Source organism: Elephantulus edwardii, unplaced genomic scaffold (genome assembly GCF_000299155.1).
Source record: "Elephantulus edwardii isolate Elephantulus edwardi_28Jun2011 unplaced genomic scaffold, EleEdw1.0 scaffold00289, whole genome shotgun sequence".
Taxonomy (NCBI): Eukaryota; Metazoa; Chordata; class Mammalia; order Macroscelidea; family Macroscelididae; genus Elephantulus; species Elephantulus edwardii.
In genome coordinates, this window is record NW_006400039.1 from 779,786 (window position 1) to 802,408 (window position 22,623).

The window sequence follows — 22,623 nt, forward strand, 5'->3', positions numbered from 1 at the left end:
GGTGTGGGCGGGCGCTGGTGTCCGAGACCAGGCGGCTGGGATGGACAGGCCAGGAGGCTGGGCAGGGCGCGGGGCCAGAACCCAGGTGGCGGAGACCGGAGTCACAGCACGGGAGGCCCGGAGTCCGGGTGTCACCCGAGCTCGGATGACCGAGTGTGGGACGCGGGGCGGGACGGCACAGGGTGAGGGCGGTGCCGAGCCCGGGTGGGGGCCGGGCGGGGCGGGGCGGCCGCACCTCCGTGCTTCCTTGGCCCTGGCGCTTTTCTCTCCACCCCGGGCCGCCCCGCCCCCCTAACCTCGCAATAAGGGGCGCAGCGCGCGGGGCGGGGGCAGTCCAGCCGCTCGCAGCCTCTGGTCGCTCGCCCGCCCGTCCATCCGCCCGGGAGGCGCCCGAGCCGCGCCGTCGGGCCGCGGGTGCACGTCCGCCTGGCGCGCCGCCGGCATGGAGCTCTGGCCGTGGCTCAGCGCGGCGCTGCTGCTGCTGCTGCTCCTGGCGCAGCTCAGCCGCACGGTCAAGTTCTACGCCAAGATCATCCTGTACTGCGTGCTCTGCTTTTGCACATCCACCGTGGTCACCGTGCTGTGCCTGCTGCGCCATGGCGGCCGCACGGTGGAGAACATGAGGTGCGGGCGCGCGGGGCCCCGGCGCGGGGACTCGGGGTGTGCGCGCCGGGCGCGGGGAGACCCGGCGGCGGCGCGGGGAAGTCCCGGGGGACGACCTCGTGCTGGGGCGTGTCGGGCGGGTGGAGACCCCTGGGCGCTGGGCGGTGCGGAGCCGCGGGGAGCCGGGCGGCGAGGTGGGGAGCGCAGGGCCGCCGCGCGCTTCCGCTTTCCTAACTTTCTCCTCTCTTTTCCCTCCTTCCTGCCCCGCCCGCCCGTCCTGGGCTCGGGGGCGGGAGGGCGCGAGTGGAGAGAGGGCCCGGGCGGGCAGGGTCCTCGGAGCCCGCGCCACAGTAACCCCGAGCCCTTGTCCGGAAGTCCGGCCGGCAGACGCCGAGGTGGACCGCCGCCCCAGAGCCGCCGCTGCGTCCCTGTGCCCTCCTGGGGCATGCGGGGCGGCGACTTTCCGGGACGCTGCCTGGGACGAGCTGGGAGAGGTTCCTGCTCCTCAGACCGGAAGGCCGGGCTTCACCTGGGGCGGGTCCTGTCCTGACCACCGTCAGGTGATGGCTGCACCAGCCCCCAGACCCTGCGGGAAGGGTCCTCTGTCCCTTAGCGGTCTAGGGAGAGGCGCCTGGAGAGGCCCCCGGAGGTGTCGTCCTGGGGGCTGCCTTCCCGGCTCGGGCAAGGAAGGGGGTGTGGCTGGGCGTTTCCTCTGACCCCTCCCCTAGACCCAGGGCTCTCTGACCGTCAGACTGGGCGGTGGGGTCAGGCTGGGTGAACATTTGAGGTGCTCCGGCTCTGAGGCTGGGAGTGGTTGCCTGAGAGCAGGCCCCTTCCTGCCCTTTCCCCGTGTTTCCTGGCTCCGAGGCTGTTGCCCCATCTCTGCCCTGTTTGGGCGACTCTAGTGGCTTTTGCAATGTTCCAGTGGCAGGGACCTGGCCTGTGGGACTGCACAGTCCTTGAACGCCTGGCGTCCACGGTGCTTCCGGCAGTGGTTTCCGGGCCTCCTGCCATCTCTGTCCAGGCTGCCAGGGTTGACTGGTGCCCAGATGTCCTGGCCCTCAGGCCCTGTCTTTAGGGACATGTGCAGGAGGACATGTCCAATGGAAAAGCTGCATGAGGATGGGACAGAGGGCTCGGTAGGTGCTTAAACCAACAAGTGTGTCTACAAGTGGCCCTAGGGAAGCCAGGTGCAGGGCCTGTCCAGCTGTCCCGCCAGGTGGAGGGCCTGTCCTGCTGTCCCCACAGATGGAGGGCTTGTCGAGGAGGGTTCTTCTAAGGAGGCTCCAGAGTCAGGCTCCTACCCCCAAGGAGAAAGATGGGGATAGTCTCTCTGAGTGAGGCCGTGACTTGACCTGAATGCCCACAAAGCCCTGTGTGAGGTAGACTCAGGGGTCCTGAAGCTGACCCCTCAACTGTGGCCTGAGGGTCACAAAGTGGATTCTTTATGAATGTCCTGGCTTGACAGGTACCAGCACGCTTACCCAGGCAGCCCTTGACTTTAAAGTTGACCCCAGGGACCCTTCATGGGCTGTCCTTTCTATGTGTTTGGGGCAGACAGGTGCCTCCCACACCAGCCCTCCTCTCCTGTCCTACCTTGAGCCCTTCAGCTGTCTCATGGGCCTCCAGCCTCAGCTTGATTCTAGACCTGTTGGTCTGCCCTTCAAGGGACCCTGGCCAGCTCTGGTTAGCCTCTCTCCCTGGGAAGAGCCAAGTTTAGAAGGGGTCACTTTCGGGGATTTTGATGGATAACAGTAGGTACTTTGTTTTTGCTGGGGCCAGGCCATGAGGGAGGAGAGGGCTGGTGAGTGGGGCATCCAGGAGGCACTGCTTTTCCCCAGGGACAGCCCCCCCACCTACCCAGGTTCTACTGTGTCACGAGACTCCTTTCTGAGACTGCGTAAGAGTGGGGGTGAAGGGACACTGACTTGGGTTCCCAGAGGGGTGTGGCTGGAGAGAACTCAGAAATGCTGAGGAGGAGATGCCTCATCTCTAGGCGTTGGTCTGAGAGGATGGAAGCTGGATGACAAGGCCCTGTCCCCTCCCACAGCCCCCTACTGGGTCGGGAATACTCAGTCACTATTGTGCCCCAGACCCCAGGGCACCCAGTCTCCAGTGACTTCTCTCCTCATCACCTGCCCTTGTCTCTGATGCCACTGTCCTCACTGGCATCTCTTGAACGTCCTGCTGTACACTACCGGTACCTGGGCATCTGGGACTTTGAGTTTATGGAAGAAGAGACTGAGGTTCCAAGGAGCGCTTGAAACTTCCAAGGGAAGGAGAGGAGGGGCTTCTGTGTGTGTACGTGCGCGTGTGTGTGTGATGTGTGTACCATCAAATCAGATCTGACTGGTATAAGAGGAGATCCTTCTCCAGCAGAGCATCTGGTGGATTCAAACCACCTACCTCGGATTACAGTGCAGCTCCTTGCCACTAGGCCACCAGAGCTCCCTAAGGAGGGCCTTCCTAAAGGCGCCCCCAGAGGCTGTGCGGGAGAACTGCAGGTCTGTGCCTTTCTCTGTGAGCAGTCCTGCTCCAAGCCCCGGGGAAGGCAGGAGCTCTTTAGTGGCCGGTGGGAGTGATCCTTGTTGAACTGATCTCCAGCCCCTCAGCCCCTATGTCGCCTCTGTCCCCGAAGTGCCTTCGGTACCACCTCTGGCAGTAGCACAGGCTGGGAATCCCTTCCCTCTGCAGCCCAGGCCCCTCTCTGTGCTCCAGCTTCAAGGACACCTGTTGGAAATGTGTCCACACCACTGGGTGGCCTCATCCCCTGAGCCTGGCTTAGCTCGGTGGCCTTCCCCTCCAGACTGGCCTCTCTGGAGGGCCTGGCAAGGACAGGCCAGTTTCCACTGCACACGGCTGCTGGGTCTCCAGGGAGTTGCTCAACTTGGCAGCAAGTTCTCAGGGTAAAGGTCTGCATGTGTCTGGGAGGGCAGGAGGGCAGCTGGGTCAGGGGTTCTGACCTTGACCTTCTCTCTGGGAGACCCTGGGAAACAGGTACTTTTGAGGGAGGAGGGGTAGTTACCAGACTGAGGGGTCTCTGGCTTTAATTTATTCTGAATTCTTCTTGTACCATCATAGCCACCATGCATGGAGGCCCTCTGTGTGCCCTCAAAGCTTGTCACGTTAACATCTGTACCTCCCCCTCACAGACAGGAAGTGGTCACTTGGGGAGACTGAGTAACTAGTCCCAAGGGAGGCAGGTCTGTGAGCCGAGAACCGAGCTTTCAGGACTGAGCTCGAATTGCCCACAGGGCTTGGTCCCTGAGTCCTGGCTCCAGTGAGACTCCTGAGAGGGAGTGTCCCTGTTGAGGGAGCCAGCTGCCCCTGAAAGGGGCTTAGAGTCCAGCACATGTTGACTTCTTTGAGCTCTGCTGGAGAAGGCTGGAGTGAACTCGCAGCCCTGATTGTGCGTGGTGAGGTCTCTACCTTACATGCTGACACTGGGAGTCGGGAGACCTGGGGTCACTCAACTGTCACTGGCTGTTTTCTCCGGCTCAAAATGGGGTAAAGGGCAGAGCCCAGGTCTGGCCTGGCCGTGTCGCTGAGTAACCTCGGACAGGCCCCTTGGAGATGGGTGTGTGCATGGGCCCAGCTGTGAGGTGAGGGGCTGAAGGGAGTCCTGCTGGCACCACAAGCAACTTCTGACAGCGAGCCCTCGCCTCACCCACTTCCTTGGTTAGAATCACACACCTGCGTGAGCCCCCAGCACGGAACACGTGGGCTCCTCTGGAGGCTGGTCCGTTGTCGGGTTGGACTGTGTCCTCCATGTGTATCATCTTGGCGAGGCCCTGATTCTCGGGTTCGTGCCATTGTCCTGTGTGTTACTGATCCTGGTCTCCACGAGGTTCATAGGAGCTCTGGGTCTTAGTCTGGAGGACTTGTTCTGCCAACCCAAAGGCCACTCTTTGCTGGTTCGAATCCACCTGCAGCTCCATGGGATGGACATTCTCCTCACGTGCAATTTATAGCCTCAAGAGCCCAGTGGAGGGTCACTGAGTTGAAACCAGCTTGGGGCAACAAGCTGGTGTGTTAGACGATGCTGTCAAGGCAGTTATACAACGACGTGGTCGTTCCCTGATGTGGGTGGAAATGTGGCCTGGCGATCAGCTGTAAGGAGGTTGGAGTGGGGCACTGCACTTACTCCACGCGTGAGAGGAGATCACGCGTGAGGCGTGTGTGGGGTGAGTTCCCTGGGGTGTGACCTGCATCACCTTTGTCTTATGAGAGATCAGAGGAGGGGCACTGCAGCTCCAGGGAAGAGCCAGGTCCTGCACTGGGACTCGTGGGTCTGGGAGACACAGAGAGAAAGCCCTGTCTCAGAGCTGGCTTGGGACTTCAGTGACATTTCCAACTCAAAGGCAATACCAGTGGCTGTGAGGGAGAAAGATGGGCAGTCTCCTCCTGTGAAATTAACTGTCTTGGAAACCCACTGGAGAGGCAGCAATAAGTCCATTCTGAATGCAGTGAGTTTTTGAGCTTCCTAAATTTTAGAGAATAAGTTTCTGTCTTTAAAATAGCCTTGTGGTGCCTGTTAATAGTAGCACTAGAGGCTAAAGGCTTCCTTCCTTCCTTTTTGGGGAAACAATATAAGTGGGTAATACCCACTTTTACACAAAAGCTTGAAAATGTGGAGCCTTAGGAGAGGAGACAGATGTCACATGGATGCTGCCCCAGGCGGTGACATTTGGCCCCTGAGGACAGGCCTCCATCTCCTCTGCCTCTCAGGCCTCTGATTGGCACTGGCTGCTAGTGCGCCTCCTTATGTGTAAGTGCTGTCCTGAAGGTCCTTCTCCGGTGCCTGTGGTCTGGCTTCGTTCTAGCCTTAGTGTCTTTCTGTCCTAGAGACTTGGACATCACTGCTGTAGACAAGTGAGGAAGGCGCAGTTTCTACATAGTATCTTCCACAGCTGAAAATCTTACATTGTAGCAAGGGCTTTAAGCTGCTGGAAAGTACAAAGGAACCAGAAACTTGCAAAGGTCAAGTCTTCGTGATCTAGAGAGCTGTCACATACCACCAGTGTGTGGGTTTAACAAATGAAAATATATTTTCACCCAGTGTAGGAAGGTCCTGGTCTCTCTGCTTTTGCTCCCTTTGAGATTTAATCTTTATATCTCAGAAAGATTAACTCAAGATAGAGCCTACAATGAATCTTGCCACATTAAAATAACAAACTGTATATTCCCAAATAGGAGTATAACTGTGGACATAAAACCTGGCATTTACAGTGCATATTTTGGAAATGATAAGTCATTAAGAAGGAGAAGAAAGCGGGTGGAAGCAGAGGGAGAGGAAAGAGGCTGGGAGCGGGGGAAGAGGACTGTGGAGTATATTGGAGTCACCTCCAAATGCAGATTTTTGTGAGAATGCAAATGGGTTTGTAAGTTACTGTCCTTAGAAGACAAACAGAAGATACCCTTTGAAGGAACCCTAAACGTCTTTCCTGGCTCCTCCTTTAAGGGGTGTGAGATACACTGTGTCACTGTTCCCTCCTTGGGGGATTCAATGTCCCCCATGCTCCTCTACACACTGTGAAGTCCTGGACGCCAGAGGACCCATCTTCCTGAGTCCTACCTGAGTGGCCACCTGCCCTGGAACCAGGGCCACGGGATCAGGCAAGATTTTGTTCTGTGGGACTTGGGGTCACTGAATGCGAATCAGCTGTACCTCACAACGAGGGCAGCAGTGGATTGTGGCAGGGACACTGGGTACAGCACAGAGCAGCTTGCAGACACCATTCACAGGCTGGCCTCCTGGGTGGGTTTGATCCGTCAACTCCAGCTCAAAGTCGATTGCTTAACTGTTGGCACCAGCAGCGCCTTCAATTTCTAGTAAGGCTGATTTATTTATTTATTTTTTTCTTTGCTCAAGTTTTTTTGAGTTGTGACTAGGTGAAGGTTTGCACGGACCAGTTCTCCGCTCAGCTGTTCATACATGCTTTGTGTGAAAGTTTACAGAGCAAATTGTTTTCCATTCAACAACAGTTTCTATGCATTTTGTTTCATGACGTTGACTGTGCCCCACGATGTCACTTGTCCCACGTCCTCACTGAGCTTCCTGTTTCCCTTCTGCCTTTTCTTTTCCTTCCTGCCTCCTGAACTTGGTTTTTGGGTAAATGCTGCCCTTTGGATCTCCAGTCACTGACTTTTGTCGGGAGTGAGTGCCTCTGTTCACTCACTGTATAGATCTGTTTATGCGGTAGAAACTCCAGCCACAGGGTGAGTCCAGCGCGGGCCTGCAGGGTGACTAAGGGCCAGTCTAGTCTTCAGGTCACGGAGGCTGGAGTTGTGTGGTCCATTTGTCTTTTGAACTCTTTCCCTGCGTCTTTGATTTCCATCAGCCTTTCTTGCCCTAAGTGAGGGCGTTCCAGTGGTTGCTTAGATGACCATTCACGACCCTTTAAGACACCTGTTGGTACTCACCAAGGTCGGATGTAGATTATGCTGTACCAAATGGCCTTGAAGATCCCCAAGGCTATGACCCTGAACCCTCAGCCCAGTGACTTGATCCTTCAAACGTTTGGTTATGCCTGGATGTTTCATAACCTTGGCCCTGTGCGTACCACGGTATCCGGGAGCATGGTTACAGCCCCGGGAGTGGTTACAGCCCTGTGCTCACCACGGTATCCGGGGAGCATGGTTACAGCCCTGGGAGTGGTTACAGCCCTGTGCACACCATGCTACCTGTGAGCATGGTTACGGCCTGTGTGCTGTACTGTATCTGCGAGCATGCCTGCTTCCCATGTCCTACATACATATGTAACCGTGTGTGGAAAGAGCCTTTGTCGGGTCACTGCCCAACAGTGAAAATGGTCCCCTCCTTCTTCCCCTTCCTGTTCAGCTTCTGAGTCTGTGTTCCATTGAATATTTGCATCTCTGTGTGTGGTGTTTATATGCACATGCGTGCATGCATGTGTGTGAATGTGTATATGCATGCTTGGTGTACATATATACATGTGTGCACACTTGGATACATTTGCATATATTTGAATAATAGTGGTATTCATTGGACTGCCTGTTTGCGTGTAGGTATTACTCTGTCACAAGATGGATCTAGAAATGACTTTTTTAAATAAATGAATTTTACACTATGAAAGCAGCCCTATTTCCCCTTACCTTTCCATTTCTGGAATAGCAGATTGTATGATTGTATGCTTCAAAACGCCCCGTGCCAGTCCATCTCATTTCACCAATACCTAGTATGTCAATATTCGTGCGTTCCATTTCTTTCTTAACAATGTCTAATTTTCCTGCATGCAGGTTTCTCACATTCCATGTTACAATCACTAGTGTCTGCTTACAACTATTCCTCCTCCTTTTTTAAGGGCTCAGCCTCAGTTGCCATATCGATTAGCCTGCTTTAAGTGTGCTCTAGAGTATATAGGGTTTTCAAAGACCTATTATTTCGGAAGTGCTTATACAAAACCTATACTTGGACCAGGAGACAGTCATCAGAACAGAGCAAGGAAACACTGCATGGTTCAAAATTAGAAAAGTGTGGAACAGATCATTAAGGAGGCTGTGGTATCAAGATTGGAGGAAGACTCATCAACAACCTGCATTATGCAGATGACACAACCTTGCTTGCCAAAACTGAGGAGGACCTGAGGCACTTGCTGCAGAAGGTCAAGGACTTCAGTACAGATTGTAGCTCAACATCAAGAAAACAAAGATTCTCACCACTGGGCCGATTGGCAGCATCATGATAGATGGTGAGGAGATTGAGATTGTTAACAGCTTCAGTTTGCTTGACAGTCAATACCCTTGGTACCACCAGCCATAAAATCTAAAGATGCACTGCATTGGGAAAATCTGTTGTCAGGGACTTTGCCAGGGTACTAAAGAGCAACACTGTCAGTCTGGAGACTAAGACACACTTGATCTGGGCCATAGTCTTCACAGTTACTTGCTAGGCATCAGAAAGCTAGACAATGACTAGGGATGATAGAAGGAGAATTGATGCCTTTGAGCTGTGGTGCTGGAGAAGAGTATTGAATATATCATGGGCTGTTAAGAGAACAAACAGGTTTGTCCTGGAGAGGGTGAAATCAGGCTGCTCTTTGAAGGCAAGGATTCTGAAGTGTCACCTGACATGTCTTGGATATGTTGCAAGGAGGAACCAGTCCTTGGAGAGGGACGTCATGCTTGGGAGAGTGGAGGGACAGCACAGGAGAGGAAGACCTTGGATGAGATGGATTGACTCAGTGACTGGGGTAATGGGGGTGGGTGTATCGGAGACAATGAGGTTGGTTCAGGACAGAGCAGGGTTCAGAGCTGTTGTACCCAGGGTCTCTAGGAGTTGCAAATGTTTTGACATAACAAGCACCACATGAATACTTGGATGTCTGTGAATTTGCATTTGATGAGAGTCTTGTGAGAGGGGCAGCTGGCCAAGAATGGCTTGGATTTGGAGGCAGTAAATTGCACAGGAGTTGACCACCTACCCATCTTCCTTCTGTGGAGCAACTGGTGGATTTGAACCTCGTACCTTTGCATTGGTGGCATAATATCTTACCACTAAGCCACCAGAGCTTTGGAAGAACAGCTTTGAGAGACTAATTGTCCACAGGACTGGTGGTCCCTGATTGGGGGGTGGGGGTGGTAATGCAGAATGACTCAGAATCCTAAAAAGGCCAGTCTTGCTGGTCTGATGGAGACAGTAGAGCCCTAGAGATGATGGGCATTAGTCACGCTTCATGCCTGAGCTGAAATCACGTCAGGCGTCAGCTTCCAGCTGGACCTCGGGCTTCAGAGGTGCTTGGTGGGGCCGCCCTCCATAAGGGATCAGTCAGCCATACAGCATCAGAAGGCGGCGTGGACCCAGGGATAATGTCCAGGCAGGAAAGGCTGGGGAAAGAGGGGGAAACAGGAGAGTGGGAGGGGTGTCACATGGTCAAGGTCACAGACATGAAGTGTATAAACAGGTGAACAGAAATGAATTTGCTGTGTAGAATTCTACTCAAGTCACAAGGAAAGTTAAATTTGTTTTCTTTTCGAAGAGTGCCTTTCTGCCTGGAGCCAGCATTGACTGGAGGTAGCTCCAGGGCTGGGGCAGTTGGGTTGCCCCACGGTGCCAACAGGCACTTGACAGATACCCAGACACGGCTTTTTATTTTACAACTTGAACGTGTGGCAACACTGCATTGAGCAAGTCTATCAGGACATTTCCATTTCTTGTTGTCTTGGTGTTCTCCCCATATTTCAAGTGTTTCATCAAGTCTTGTACTCGATGGATTCCTAAGTCCATGGCCATTGGGTCCACCTTTGGTGAGCTGCTGTCAGGTTTCCAAGGGTGGAAATCTCAACAGGAGCAAACAGCCTTGATGTTCTCCCAAGGAGGCTTGAACCAGTGACCTTTTGGTCAGCAGCCCATCACACCAGCAGGGCGCTTTTAAAAACCTTCAGCATCTCGTAACCACAGCTGTCGAATTCACTGGGGACCCAGACATTACTGGCTCGTTTTCCCGCATGGTCAGAGAGGAAGCTGCCTTGTCTCCCGGGTGTACTGCCCTTGTTAATGGATCAGCCCCAGGGTTTGTGCCCTCAAGGAAGTGGCTAGCACACCCCTGGACCCCTATGCTGCCCACAGGGCAGGGGAAGGACCCAGGGGTCCCACAGGGAACCACTGAGCACTGAAAGCCCTGAAGGGCTGCAACATTTCCAGCAGATGTGTTGTCATGGTTACGAGCAGAGTATCCCTTGCTGGAGCAGGGCCACAGCCCACCTTCCTCTCTGCATTCACCTCTGTCCTCTTTGCCAGCTGCCTGTGACAATCTCTGGGAGACTGGAGCTGGGCATGGGAGACAGGGCACCCGGTGGACATATCTGTAAAGTGAGGTTCATAGGTGTCCAGGGCAGTCACCTTGAGGTGTTGACTACACAGAGCTACACGGAGTGGACAGAATGGCGGGTTCTGAGCCTGGTTTCCTGTGCCATGGCCAGCCTCTCAGATTTGGAGTGACTTTGTGTGGCCATGATGTATGTCACTTTTCCAGGTCAGTTCTGTCATCTGTGAACCAGGAACGTTGAGATGAGTCTTTGGAACCTCACAGAGGGAAGCCCTCCCCTTGTTCCCACAATGCCCCTGGCTTGCTCTTCCAGGAGGGGACAGTCACCTCCTTTGGTCTGCCCACCTATGGTGGGGGCCCTGTGCTGATTCTTTATCCCCAGTACAGCTCAGCTCTGGGCTCTGGACTCCACTGCCCACCTGGACCGCCTTCCACACTAGCTCCCTCTGCACCTTCTCTGACTTGCTGCTGGACACCCATCTCCACAGGGTGGAGGGAGTGGGGGAGTGGGAGTGGAAGGGCAGACCGGGAGGTGGGCCCCTCACCTGCAAGGAGCCTGGCCTGGGTGGGCTGTCCCTTCTCTCCAGATGGAGGTGGTCTCCTTGGACTCAGCGTGCTGCTCTGAGCCCACAGACAGGCCTGGATGGTCCAGGAGGTGAGCAGGGCTGGCCCCTGGTCACTCAGCCACCTGTGAGGTCTTGGGGCTGTTGGGATAAAAGGCCTCACTGAGCTCCAGACAAGGGACTGTCCTCTCACGGCTCTGGAGGTGCAAGTCTGAAACTGGGGTCTGGGCAGGACCACACTTGGTCCTAGTGGAGATCCTCCCTGCCTCTTCAGTCCTGCTGGTCCTGAGTGCCCTGGGCTTGTGGCATTTCTAAACTGTCCCATTTCTGAACTGGTCTCTCTGTTGTCTCCCTCTGTGTCTCTGCCTCCTTTTATAAGGACACTCCTCCTTGTTAGGAGAACACCTTATGATCCTTAAGCATTGGACTACTAACCCAAAGGTTGCCAGTTCAAACCCACCAGCCACTCCCTGGGAGAACACTGCTTCCATAATGGTGTTGTGTACCATCGAATTGGAACCACCCACAGCTGACCCTCTGGCAGGGTTTCAGGGCAGTTAATCACACGGGAGGAGACTGCCCATCCTTCTCCTGCACATACAGTTTTACAGCCTCCAAACCCTGGGCTGTCGTCTTTCGTCCTGCAGGACCACTGTGGGCGGTGAGCAACACGATGGCCATAGGTCTGCATTTTTGGTTGGTCAGCATGTGGCAAGTCTGCCCTGGTCCAGTGTGATCCTGTTTGAATTTGGTGGCAAAGACTAGGGCTAGGACGTGGACACATCTGTTGGGGACCCAAGTCTCATCTGGTCTAAGGCTGCTGCTACTGCAAAGGCTTCTTGCTGTGTCCCCCTTGGTCCAGGTGGATGCTGTGTCCCTCTGGGTCCTGGTAGATGCTGGCGTGCTGCCATGACACCCGGTCCCAGCCTTCACTGCCTCTCCTACAGCATCATCAGCTGCTCTGTCCGCGCCTTCAAGTATGTCTACGGGCTGCGCTTTGACATCAAGGGCCGTGAGAAGCTCGAGCTGGACCAGCCGTGTGTGATCATCTCCAACCACCAGAGTGTCCTGGACATGATGGGTGCGTGAGGCCCAGCGGGGCCCTGGGCTGGGCTGGGCGACAGATGGGTGCGTGAGGCCCAGCGGGGCCCTGGGCTGGGCTGGGCGACACCCTCACCCAGCAGTCAGCCAGTCTATGATCAAAGTCCAGAAGCAGAAAACTGAGGCTCAGAGAGGCCAAGAATCTCCCCAGGCAGCCAGTGTGCAGGCGGGGGCGGCTGCAGGCCTGGGGTGCAGATGAGGGCGGTGGAGCAAGGGCAGGCCTCAGGGAGGTGGCGCCCAGAGCCCTGAGCTCTTGCCCTCGTGGCACAGGCCTCATGGAGATCCTGCCCAAGCGCTGTGTGCAGATAGCCAAGCGGGAGCTGCTGTTCCTGGGCCCGGTGGGCATCATCATGTATCTCGGGGGCGTCGTCTTCATCAACCGGCAGCGCTCCAGCACCGCCATGACCGTAATGGCCCAAGTGGGAGAGCACATGGTCAAGGAGAACGTGAGTGCTGGGCGGGGACGGTGCAGCGGGGCCCCTCGCCTCACCTTGCTCTGGAGGCCTGAGAATGAGGGTGCAGCATGTTTCCTGGGGTCGCCCAGGACTGTGGGGAACTGAAAGGCCACCTACTCCCTCTGCAGCTCAAAGTGTGGATCTACCCCGAAGGTACACGGAACAGCAACGGGGACCTGCTACCCTTTAAGAAAGGCGCCTTCTACCTGGCCGTCCAGGCCCAGGTACGGGCTGGGAGGGGTGGGAGGGGTGGGAGGGCCCAGGGGCCTGCCCACTAGCCTCACACTGACTGCTGGCCTCCAGGGACCCCTTGCCATCGGAAAGGTGCCAGGGTCTCACCCCTATCCCAAGCACCTGAACTCTCAGTCCAGAACTGCCTCACAGGAACACTCCCCACCCTCCTTCCAGCTGGCCAGGGAGTGTGCAAACATGGGAGGGGAACGGGCTGTTGGTGGCTCCCTCCCTCCGCCCCCCCCTCCTTCCCCTTCCCCTCCTCCTCCTTGCCCCTCCCTCTCCACTTATGCTTCAGCCTCCTGGTCACCAGGCAGAGTCAAGGCCAGTGGCGCGGCCGGAGTGGCCAGGGCCAGGGTGGCCAGGGTCTTGAGGTGGGCCAGGTTTTGTCAGAAGGGCCTGGAGCTCCGCCGGGTGAGACTTAGCTCTCCTGGGTTAGGCCTCCCAGAGGGGCATTTTGTCCTCGAGTGGAGTGTCCTGGGGAGGGTGGTGGTACCGGGGGGGAGGCTGTTCTCTGAAGCTGAGATGAGAGTGACTCCTTCTGGGACTCTGTCCCGCCCCTGGAAATGGGGGCACTCAAGCAGGGGAGCAGTGGAGGATTAGGGTGGGGCAGGCATCAGCCCCTTAAGAACCTCAGTTTTCTTTTAGGGGAGGTGGGAGCTGTAGCTCCCTCTGGTGTCCGGCCCTGTGCAAGGCAGGGGCTGGGGAATCCCACTAACAGGGCCAGGGCGTGGGGAGCCCTTCTGGGCTGGAGAGGGGTCCTGGCCCTAGACCCCAGCTCTTCCCAAACAAAACTCCTCTGCTTTGGGGTTTCACACTGGGGCTTGAGGCGTGGCTGGTCCCTGAGGCGATGGGGCACACCTGGTCCTGATGTCATTTCTTCCAGTGTGGACAGGGACAAGAGAAGCTGGCAGAGAGACAGGCAGTGTGCCCCTCCCCTGTGGCCTACCAGTCTTTATCAAAGGCTCATTCCCCACCCTGCTGATGCCGGGGACAGTCTCCCTGACCTGTCCCTCAGGTTAATGATTATCCCAGGCGACATTGGACATTGGAGTCATTGTTGGACTTGACCCTTGTTTTCCAGGGTCTCTTGGGGTTGGCCCCTCTCCTGGCTTGAGCTGTGCCAGTGCAGTGGCACACACTCGGGGGAGGGTGGCAGCTTTGCCAGCCAGTATGTCTGTAACAGAAACACCACAGGGGGAGGCTTCGTGGGACAGGAATCTGCTCTCTCATTTAGATGACGGGAGCCCAGGGCTGGGGCCGGCCTTCAGGATGGCGCTCTCTCTGCGGGATGTGTGTGTGCGTCTCCTTCTCTCGGTTCCTGTGACATTGCCCTTGGAGACCCTCAGCTCCTTGTCCTCTTTCCCGTTTTATGTTCCTCTGATATCACAAAAGGATTAGGTCTAAGACACACAAATCCTGCACCCCAAACCCAGAAAGACTGCCGGAGTCAGTTCTACCCCGAGAGACTCTGGGGTAGCTGAGTCTGTCAGCCTTTATGGGATGAGGCTGCCTCATCTTACTCTCCAGAGCAGCTGGTGGATTTGAACTACAGACCTTGAGATTAACAGTTGAACACATAACCAACTGCACCACCAAGACTCCTAAATAACCCAGTGCCCCAAAGCAGTCACATCCCCTGACGAAGGGGCTAAGATTCCTGCACGTGTTTGGGAGGGACACAATATAATTCCTTAGAGATAGGAAGGGGGGTGGGTAGGGAGGACCTTGTTCCCCTTCCCCAGCTGAGTCAGAGTCAGGCAGACAGGAACCAGACCCAAGAGCCGCACAGGTAAAGGGTGGGAAGGCTTCCTGGAGATGGTGCTGGGCAAGGGTGTGCAGGCCCGGCGCATTCCTGGGCCCTTGGATGGGAGAGGTGCTTCTCCGAGGGCTCTGAGTGCCTGTCCAACAGCTACAGAAACCCGTGACCTTGCCAGTGCAGTGGGTGGTCCCCAGGCAGGGGTCCCCCACGCACTCTTCCTTGGGCATCAGAGGGCTGGGTGCCTGCCAGCCCTAAGGCCTGCCAATGCTGCTGTTCTCCTGCACACAGGTGCCCATCATTTCTGTGGTGTATTCCTCCTTCTCTTCCTTCTACAACCCCGAGACAAAGCTGTTCACCTCAGGTACGTCCTCGGGGGGTGAGGGGTGCATTCATGCCGAAGTCCACTCAGGTCCCTGAGTGTCTCATCACTGGGGTTAGAGCCCTACAGTGGTGGTCCCATTCTGCTGGCCACAGTGAGCCACAGCTCTGCCACCCAATACCCACTGGCTAGATGTGTGGGTGTACGGGTTGGCAGATGGGTGAGTGGGTGGATAGACGGATAGCAGGTAGGTATTTGAGTGGATGGATGGATGGATGGATGGATGGATGGGTGAGCGGGTGGGCAGAATGATGGTTGGATGGAGGAGGGGAATGGTGGTAGATAGGTGGGTGAGTGCACGATTGGATGAACGGCTGGACAGTCAGTAGATGAACAGATGGCCGGAGAGTGGGCGGATGGGTATATGGGTGTGTGGGTGGGTAGACAGGTGGGTGATGGCATGAATGGCTGAAGGGTTGGATAGTAGGTAGACTGATGAAGGAGTAAGTGGATAGACGGTTGATTTTGGACAAACTGATGGGTGGATGAGGGGACAGGTGGTTGAATAGATGGCTGGCTGAGTGAGCACCTGGGAGGATACACGAGTGGATAAATATCCTCCCATGGACGGACAGATGGATAGGGAGAGAGTGAGTAGATGGGTGGGCGGATGGATAGATGGTGAGCAGTCGATGGATGAATGGTTGTAGGTACAAAGAGGAATGGGCGAGTGTTGCGCTGTCCCAGCCACGCACCAGCCTTCGCCACCGTAACGTTTCCCAGTGGCTCTGGAAGGTGGATGGTGGGCAGATGTTTTCATAAGAGGAACTGGAGGTTCCAGAGGCATGGGGGGTGGGGGGAGAGGCTTAGATTCACGAAGACTGTGCTGACCTGACTCACAGGGGCAGCGGTGGTGGAGCTGAGCAGCCCACCTGGAGCTCCAGGTATCTAGGACCCCTGACCCTCCCCCCCAGTCCCATGTCCCCCAGGTGGGAAGGACAGCCAAGCTCTATGTCCCCCACACCTGAGGCCCACTGGGCAAGACAAGTCCTACGGAGGAGGGTGGTCACTGAGGGGCTGCCTGCAGCTGAGAAGGTGTTGTGCTGTGGTTATGTGGGAATGTAACATAGGAAACCCTCGAAGCTGTGTGCACCGTGTGCATGAGTCATGCCTCAGTTAAAAAAGTAAAAAAGTTTAAAAGTAAGGCAGGACCAGGCCAGTGTCCAGTGGCCTCAGGAGGGTGCCATTGATGCCCCCACAGGAACAATCAAGGTGGAGGTGCTGGATGCTATTCCCACCACTGGTCTCACAGTGGCCGACATCCCCAAGCTCATGGAGACCTGTCATCAGGACATGAGGAACACCTTCTTCCGTCTGTCCAAGATGCCCCAGGGGAATGGGGCTGTTAAGCAGCCACAAGCCCGGCTGGCCCAGTAGCTGAGGCTTTGGGCGGCAGGGCAGGCGGGGGCTGGCCAGGTGGACAGAGGATGCCCAGGCTGCCACTTATTGCTGTCTGCTCCCTGGCTCCTGGCGCCCATTGCAGCCCTGGGCTTGGGCCGGCGCTGGCCTCTGATTGACGTCCTTCCCTGGGAGATTGGACTAGCCCTCCCCTGCACCAATGCAGGCTGCCTCGAGGCTGAGCAAACTGGCGGGTGAGCAGAGCTGACAGGCCTGTTGTACACTAGCTTGTGACAGCCGACTTCTAACCTGCAGGACCAAAGGGCAGGCCCCCAGGCCAGGCCTTCTGGGAGAGGTGGAGGCCTGGAGGGACCCCTGCTTCGTGTGGTCCGGCCCCAGGCAGCAGGTGAACAGGGTCTGACTGTTTCCACCAGCCTGGAGGAGGGTCTTGCTGGAGTTGCAATTGCCTGTTTGTTTTTTTATAAACCACTCTTAAACGCTGGTGAGCTGTGGTTATTCTGGAAGGGTGCTGTGGCACAGCTCTCCCCAGGGCACACTGTGTGTTGCCCACTAGGGCCCTCTCGAGGTGTTCAGTGGGTGCCAAAGTCCACTGGCTGAGGCAAGGGAAGAGGGTGCTCAGAACACACTGAGCTCTGGTTGGGCGTGGGCCCATATGTCACCAGAAGCAAGCCGTCTTTCCATGGCACTGTCACGTCTGTAGAAACCACTGCTGCAGTACTTTGGAGATGGGAAGGTGAGACCCAGAAGAGCCCAGTCCCTGTTGGAGTCCCCCCAGCCCCTGTCAGTGAGTGGGTACATTCCTCCCTTTCTGAGTTGGACTAGGTTTGTAACCTGAGCGGGGGGGGGGGGGGGGGAGGTCAGGGCATCCCCCTGAACCAGAGAGAAACAGAAACCTCCAGGTTTGCCTGGGGGCCACACCCCCAGGTCTCCTGTGTCTGCTTCTCTTCCCAAACCTCCATCTGCCTGTAAGTACCCCCTAGAGACGCAGGAGAACCTCAAGTCTCAATTTTATTTTATAAAAAACAGGGGACAGGCCCTCTCCTGTGAAGGCAGTCCAACCGGGTGCAAAGCAGGGCACCTTCGTACCTTCCCTCAGCGTATGGGCTTGGGGGCTCGGGCCAGGGAGCCGCTGACCTCCTCTCAGCTGAGGGACTGGCATGGCTCAGAGGCCAGTGCGAGGCCTGAGCCCAGTTCATCGGCCATGAGTGAGCGGCCCTGCATGCCCAGAGCCCTGTGTGCTCAGTGCTGGCAGGCAGGGAGTCAGTCCAGCCTGGGGCAAGAAGACAAGGTCCTGTGGGCTCTGGGAGATGGATGGAGCTGGTTCCTAGGAGTCCTGGCCAGTCAGTTCCTTCTTACAGGAGCCTATGGGGGGTGATGCTGAGGTTAGAGGGCCCAGGACTTGGGGATCACCACCCGTCATGGCCTCCCAGCCCAGCCTAGTGTCCTGCTCTGAGGGTCTCAATAGGCCTAGGGCTGTTCCCCGCTCCTCTCAACCAAAGCCTGTCTCCCTCAACCCCCTGCCCTGAGGCATCCCAAGACCTCAGTCTCTGGACAGGGTGTAGGGAGATGACCCTAGACTAGGTGTCGAAATGCATAGGACAGGCTGGGTGGGGATGTGACCGTCGACTTGGGTGTGGATGACCAGGCAGGGTGAGCAGGCTGGGAAGTGGCCTCAGACCTGGGTCTCAGCTCGGTCTAGGTGTGATGGGCAGGAGGTAACCCCAGACAGGCGGATGGACACTCACAGGCCCCCAGCTGCTCTTCCAGGTAGGAGATCTGCTCACTTAGAGAGTCAATTCTCTCCAGCTGCCGGAATGAGTGGGTCAGCAAGCTGCCGGGGTCAGGGAGCCCGAGCTGGAAGGCCCGTGAGGCCAGGCTGTGCAAGGGGGCCAGCACCAGCTGCAGCTGCTGTGAGAGATGGAAGGTCTGGCTGGGGGGACACAGGCCTGAACCCCTGACCCGAGGGTGATCCCAACTGGGCAGTGGAGACTGGGACCCTCAGACCTTGCTCTTGGCTGCAGGGCCCGGAACCTCCACTAGGGGGAGCCGCCACCACACACAAGTCTCAGAGGCCAAGGGTGCAGGGAGGCAGCCTGGCTGGTGGGCAATGGAATGGGTTGAGGGTCCCTGTCCCACATGGAGCCCAGAGCAGGCCAAGGCCTCTCCTGGCTGCCCCGAGGCCTGAGCTCACCTGCTCCAGCACAGCCACCCTGGACTGCAGGCTCTGTACCTCCCGCTCCACCTCACTGTCCACTCCTGGGGGAAGGACAGGGTCAGCGAGGCCATCTGTGACCAGGCTGCCCCCACCCCCTGCAGCCCCCTGCCCATGCGAGAGAGTGGTCCAGGCTGAGCTGTTGGGCCACCCCATCACCACCTCGAGTGTGGCCCACTGGTGCTCCCCGCCCAACCCTGGTCTTGGCATCCATCCGACGTGAGGGCCGGAGACAGCGCATTATTACTCACGGTACGAGTTTGACGTGTCACAGCGCGTACCAAAAGTAATAATGCCCCGTCACCAGCAGAGGCCGGTCCATATGCTGCGCTGGGCGGAGATGGGGGGGGGGGCAAAGCCCAGATCCCCTTCCAGCCGAAGAAGGCACTCCCCTGCCCCCTTGTCCCACATCATTCCTTTCTCCTCATGCCAAGCTGTTCATCTGACTCGAGCAATCAGCTGCCTGCACCCACTGGCCACTCCTTGGTGGCACAACCCACCCTCAGAGCCTATGCTGTCCATCATTCCCCAGCAAGTAGCCGACAAGTGGGCGTTCACCTGGAATGGGGCTCAGGGTCACCGTGGGGGACTCCCTTATGGGCAAGCAGTGTATCCCGTCCAAGGATAAGCGGTGCCCCTCCTGGCACTTGCACTGGTAGCTGCCCATGGTGTTAGCACAGAGCTGGGGACAGACGACCCGGCCCAAGCTGCACTCATCCACATCTGGAAGGCCAGGAATGGGTGTCAGGCAGGGCCACCCCTGCAGGAGACAAGCCCCACATTTGGCCCCCCCGAGAACGCCCTAGTGGAAATAACCTCGTTGGGCGGCATCACGTGTGGTTGAAGGACAGTGCCCAGAGGCCTGGCCCCTCCCCTCAGAGGGCAGCGCTGGATGGGGCGGGCACAGCTGGGTCAGGCCAGCATTACCTGTCTGGCAGGAATGCCCCTGCCACCCATCAGGGCAGCGGCACCGGCCTGGCTGGATACAGCTGCCTCCATTCTGGCACGGTGGCTGGCACACTGCTGTGAGGGAGAGGGCTGTCACCCACTCAGGACGCCCCGGGGCCTCTGGGGCAGAAGCAGGGGGAGGGTCACCTCATAACTGTTTACTAGGTCACTAGCACTGCAGGGGTCTAGGGGCCATCGGGCTACAACCCTCACCTGCTCCACAGGCTCCAGAGAGCCTGCCGGTCTTCCAGCCAGGGCAGCAGGTATACCGGGGTCTGGCCAGGGCAGGCCCGGGGCTGTGGCGGTAGGCAGTTCTATAGATGGTCCTGGGGCAGGGGGCGAGCAGCTCAGATAGGCCTCTCCAGAGTGTGGGTCACGGTGGCCTCTGTGACCACACCCCCAGCTCCCCAGAATGCACTAAAGCCACACCCCTCCACCCCTCCCACCTCCACATGGGGGTTCTTGGAGAACATCCCCTCTAGGGTCAGCAGCTTGGTGCCACCATGCAGTGTCCGTCATCAAGGCACATGATGCTCAACGGCTTCCCAGAGCTGGTGGGGGCCCCACTGTAGCTGCCCGGAGCTGTGGGCAGTGCCCACACCTGTGTCCAGGGGAAGGGTGCCTGCCGGATCCCTGAGGGCAAGGCCAGGTTGACAGGGAGGTGACACACTCCATGCTAGTTCAGATCATGGTCCTACTGGGCAGGTGACCTCTAGATAGGGGCAGACTTCCGGCTGTCTTTCGGGGGGGCCATGTGAATTTGGGTGCAGACGCTGAAGGCTGTTCATAAACAATCTTCTGAGACTGAGGCAGATGAAACTGGCCCTTTGGGGAGTCAGTCTGCACCCCTGCCGGCTGGAACACTGCACTCACCGGTAGGTGCTGCAGGCCCGGTGACCGTCACAGGTGGTGAGAAAGGGCTGGTACACTCGCTGAACAAAGGACTCGGTCACGGTGCTCACAGGAGTCCTGACCACACACACCCTCCGGCTGCGGGACAGCTGGGAGTCAGTGAGGACCCTGGCCCCAGGGCCCGGCCAGCTGCCCCAGAAGAGTCATAGATGGGGCAGGGGCTTCCCTTCTGCTGGCTGCCAGGGGCACAACCCAGAGGTGCAGACACGTCTGGGTTGGACTGGCCTTGGGGGTTCTTTGGGGAGGGGCCCAGCTCACCCCGGCCGGAAGACATGATCTGAGCTGCCCGCAGCCAGCACCAGGAGCCAGACCAGGATCAGCTCCTGGGGGCCCCCCACAGCCATCTCTCGGGGGACCAGCCTTCACCTCAGGGTGACCTGCAGCACAAAGCAGTCTGAGTTCAGTGCGGACCCCTCACAACCCCCCAGGGGCAGGTGCCGCCCCCCAACACCATCCAACCAGAGCCCTCTGGGCGGGAGGCCACAAAGGAGGCCATGGTGAAGTGATAGTGCCCAGGCTGGAGACAAGTCACTGGTACCCATGTTGGGGCGGGTGGTGTCCAGACCCCTGCTCAGGGCCCCAAGTCACGAGGAAAGCAGGGTTCCAGGTGAGCCTGTAGGCCGGCTCCTTTGGGAGCCTTCCTGCCCCACCAAGGGGCATATGTGGTGTCAGCAAGGCAACTAAGTAAGGCCCTGCTGCCCCGCTGGACCATGGGAACCTCGCTTTTCCTATCTGTTGAATGGGCCCATCCTTTTAGGGGCTGTGTATTCATTCAGGGTCAGGGTCAGCTCTCACCATTATGGGGCATAATATGGAGTGGGGTCTACATCTTGGGGGGGCTCTGATGGATCTAAGATTCGAATGTTGCCAGCCTCTAGAGTCAGTTCCTCAGGGTCTGTCCTACCCCCACCCCCAGCCCGTGGGAGCCAGTCAGTCACTTAGGGTGGGGCTGGGGCTGGGGGTGGCATACTGGGGTAGCCCCCCCCCAGTTCCCAGAGTGAGGAACCCTAGCCAGAACCAATGGGGCTGCCTTTCTCAGCTGTGGGTGAGTCTAAGGAGTGGCTCCCCCTTCCCTCCCTCTCCCCTGCCCCCCTCCCGCCCTTCCCTCCCTCTCCCCTGCCCCATGTGCAGCCAAAGATCCAGAAGTGGTCAGCACCCCGTGCTCCAGGCAGCACCTCAGCTCTGGAAATTGTTCCCACTCCCCGCTTCTCAGAGGGTGGGCTCTCCCAAGGGGTGGGGCCCAATGGGGGAGGCTGGGTGGTCTCAGAGGAAGGACCCTTTCTCTGAGACTTAGTTTCTTCAGATGCACCACAGTGGTCTCAAAGGCCCTAAGTCCTGACAGCGTCCCTATTCCAGTCACAGGACGCTGGCGGGGTCACAGCCCATTGCCTCACCCACCCCTGTGGAGTGGGGGGGAGGGCCGTCCCCTGCCTGTTTTCTGTTGGCACGCACAAGAGGGTGGGGGTCCTGCAGACAGAGGTGTGGGGCTGGCTGAGGGCAGTGGGGGCGCCTGGGCAGAATGTTTAGTGGGGGCTGGAGGTGAATTCACGGTTTGGGGCACCCAGGCCAGTTGAGAGGATTGGGGACCAATGAGGTACGGGCTGGGTGTGTGGGCCCTGCCAGGGTGCAGACCCCTGCTGGCCTTATGGGGAGTCCGTAAGGGAGTGGGCCTCATGCAGTTAGGGCCGGAATCCGCACCCACAGTCCTTCAGACTTATCTCAAGCTGCACAGACAAGGAAACGTACTTTCCAATCGACTCGGTTTGGAAAGCCATGCTTCCCCCAGGCCTCGAAGCTCTGCGGGTTTGCAGTCTCTACCGGGGGCGGGCGGTGGAGCAGGAGGGGACAGCAGAGGACTGGCGCCTCCAGAGAGATAAGGAGTAACCTCCCGGCCCCTCCGAGTGTCACCATGAGCCCTGCCCCCACCTGCCGGCCTGCACCCCCGCAGTGCGCCCACTCCCGCTGCTGGGCCCCAATTGCCCGCAGGAGCAATGGCTCAGGATACCCCGCCTCCCACCAAGAGGGTTGTTTGGAGCGTCAGGGCGCACTCTGGAGGGGTGGAAGGCAAAGTGAGACAGACCGGGATGACAGACAGACTGGGGGGGGGGGACGCGCCCTCTCCACTGCCCGCCCCTCGCCCCTCCCCCACGGCTGGTGATGGGGGTGGGGGGTGAATCCCCCCACCTGAGCCTGCCAGTCTCCGCTGTGGAGTCCGGGGCCTGCGAGGCCCGAGCCAGGCCCCGGGGATGCGCAGGACGCGCGCCAGGACGCGCAGGAGAGGCTGCGGTGCCCCCGGCCCGGCGCGAGCCC

General features: G+C 57.9%; 2 protein-coding genes across 2 annotated transcripts; one reads left to right on the forward strand and one right to left on the reverse strand.

Moving 5' to 3' along the window:
* Window positions 1–442: 442 nt before the first annotated feature.
* AGPAT2 (1-acylglycerol-3-phosphate O-acyltransferase 2) lies at window positions 443–16,259 on the forward strand. Its single transcript, XM_006900629.1, has 6 exons — window positions 443–624; window positions 11,902–12,035; window positions 12,326–12,501; window positions 12,639–12,734; window positions 14,792–14,864; window positions 16,084–16,259. The coding sequence occupies exons 1-6, from the start codon at window positions 443–445 to the stop codon at window positions 16,257–16,259; spliced, it is 837 nt and encodes a 278-aa protein (XP_006900691.1).
* Window positions 16,260–17,565: 1,306 nt separating this feature from the next.
* EGFL7 (EGF-like-domain, multiple 7) lies at window positions 17,566–20,657 on the reverse strand. Its single transcript, XM_006900630.1, has 8 exons — window positions 20,572–20,657; window positions 20,275–20,391; window positions 19,615–19,727; window positions 19,381–19,476; window positions 19,012–19,176; window positions 18,433–18,497; window positions 17,987–18,149; window positions 17,566–17,603 (listed from the first exon to the last, which is right to left on the reverse strand). Exons 1-8 carry the CDS (start codon window positions 20,655–20,657, stop codon window positions 17,566–17,568), a joined length of 843 nt encoding a protein of 280 aa, XP_006900692.1.
* Window positions 20,658–22,623: the final 1,966 nt, after the last annotated feature.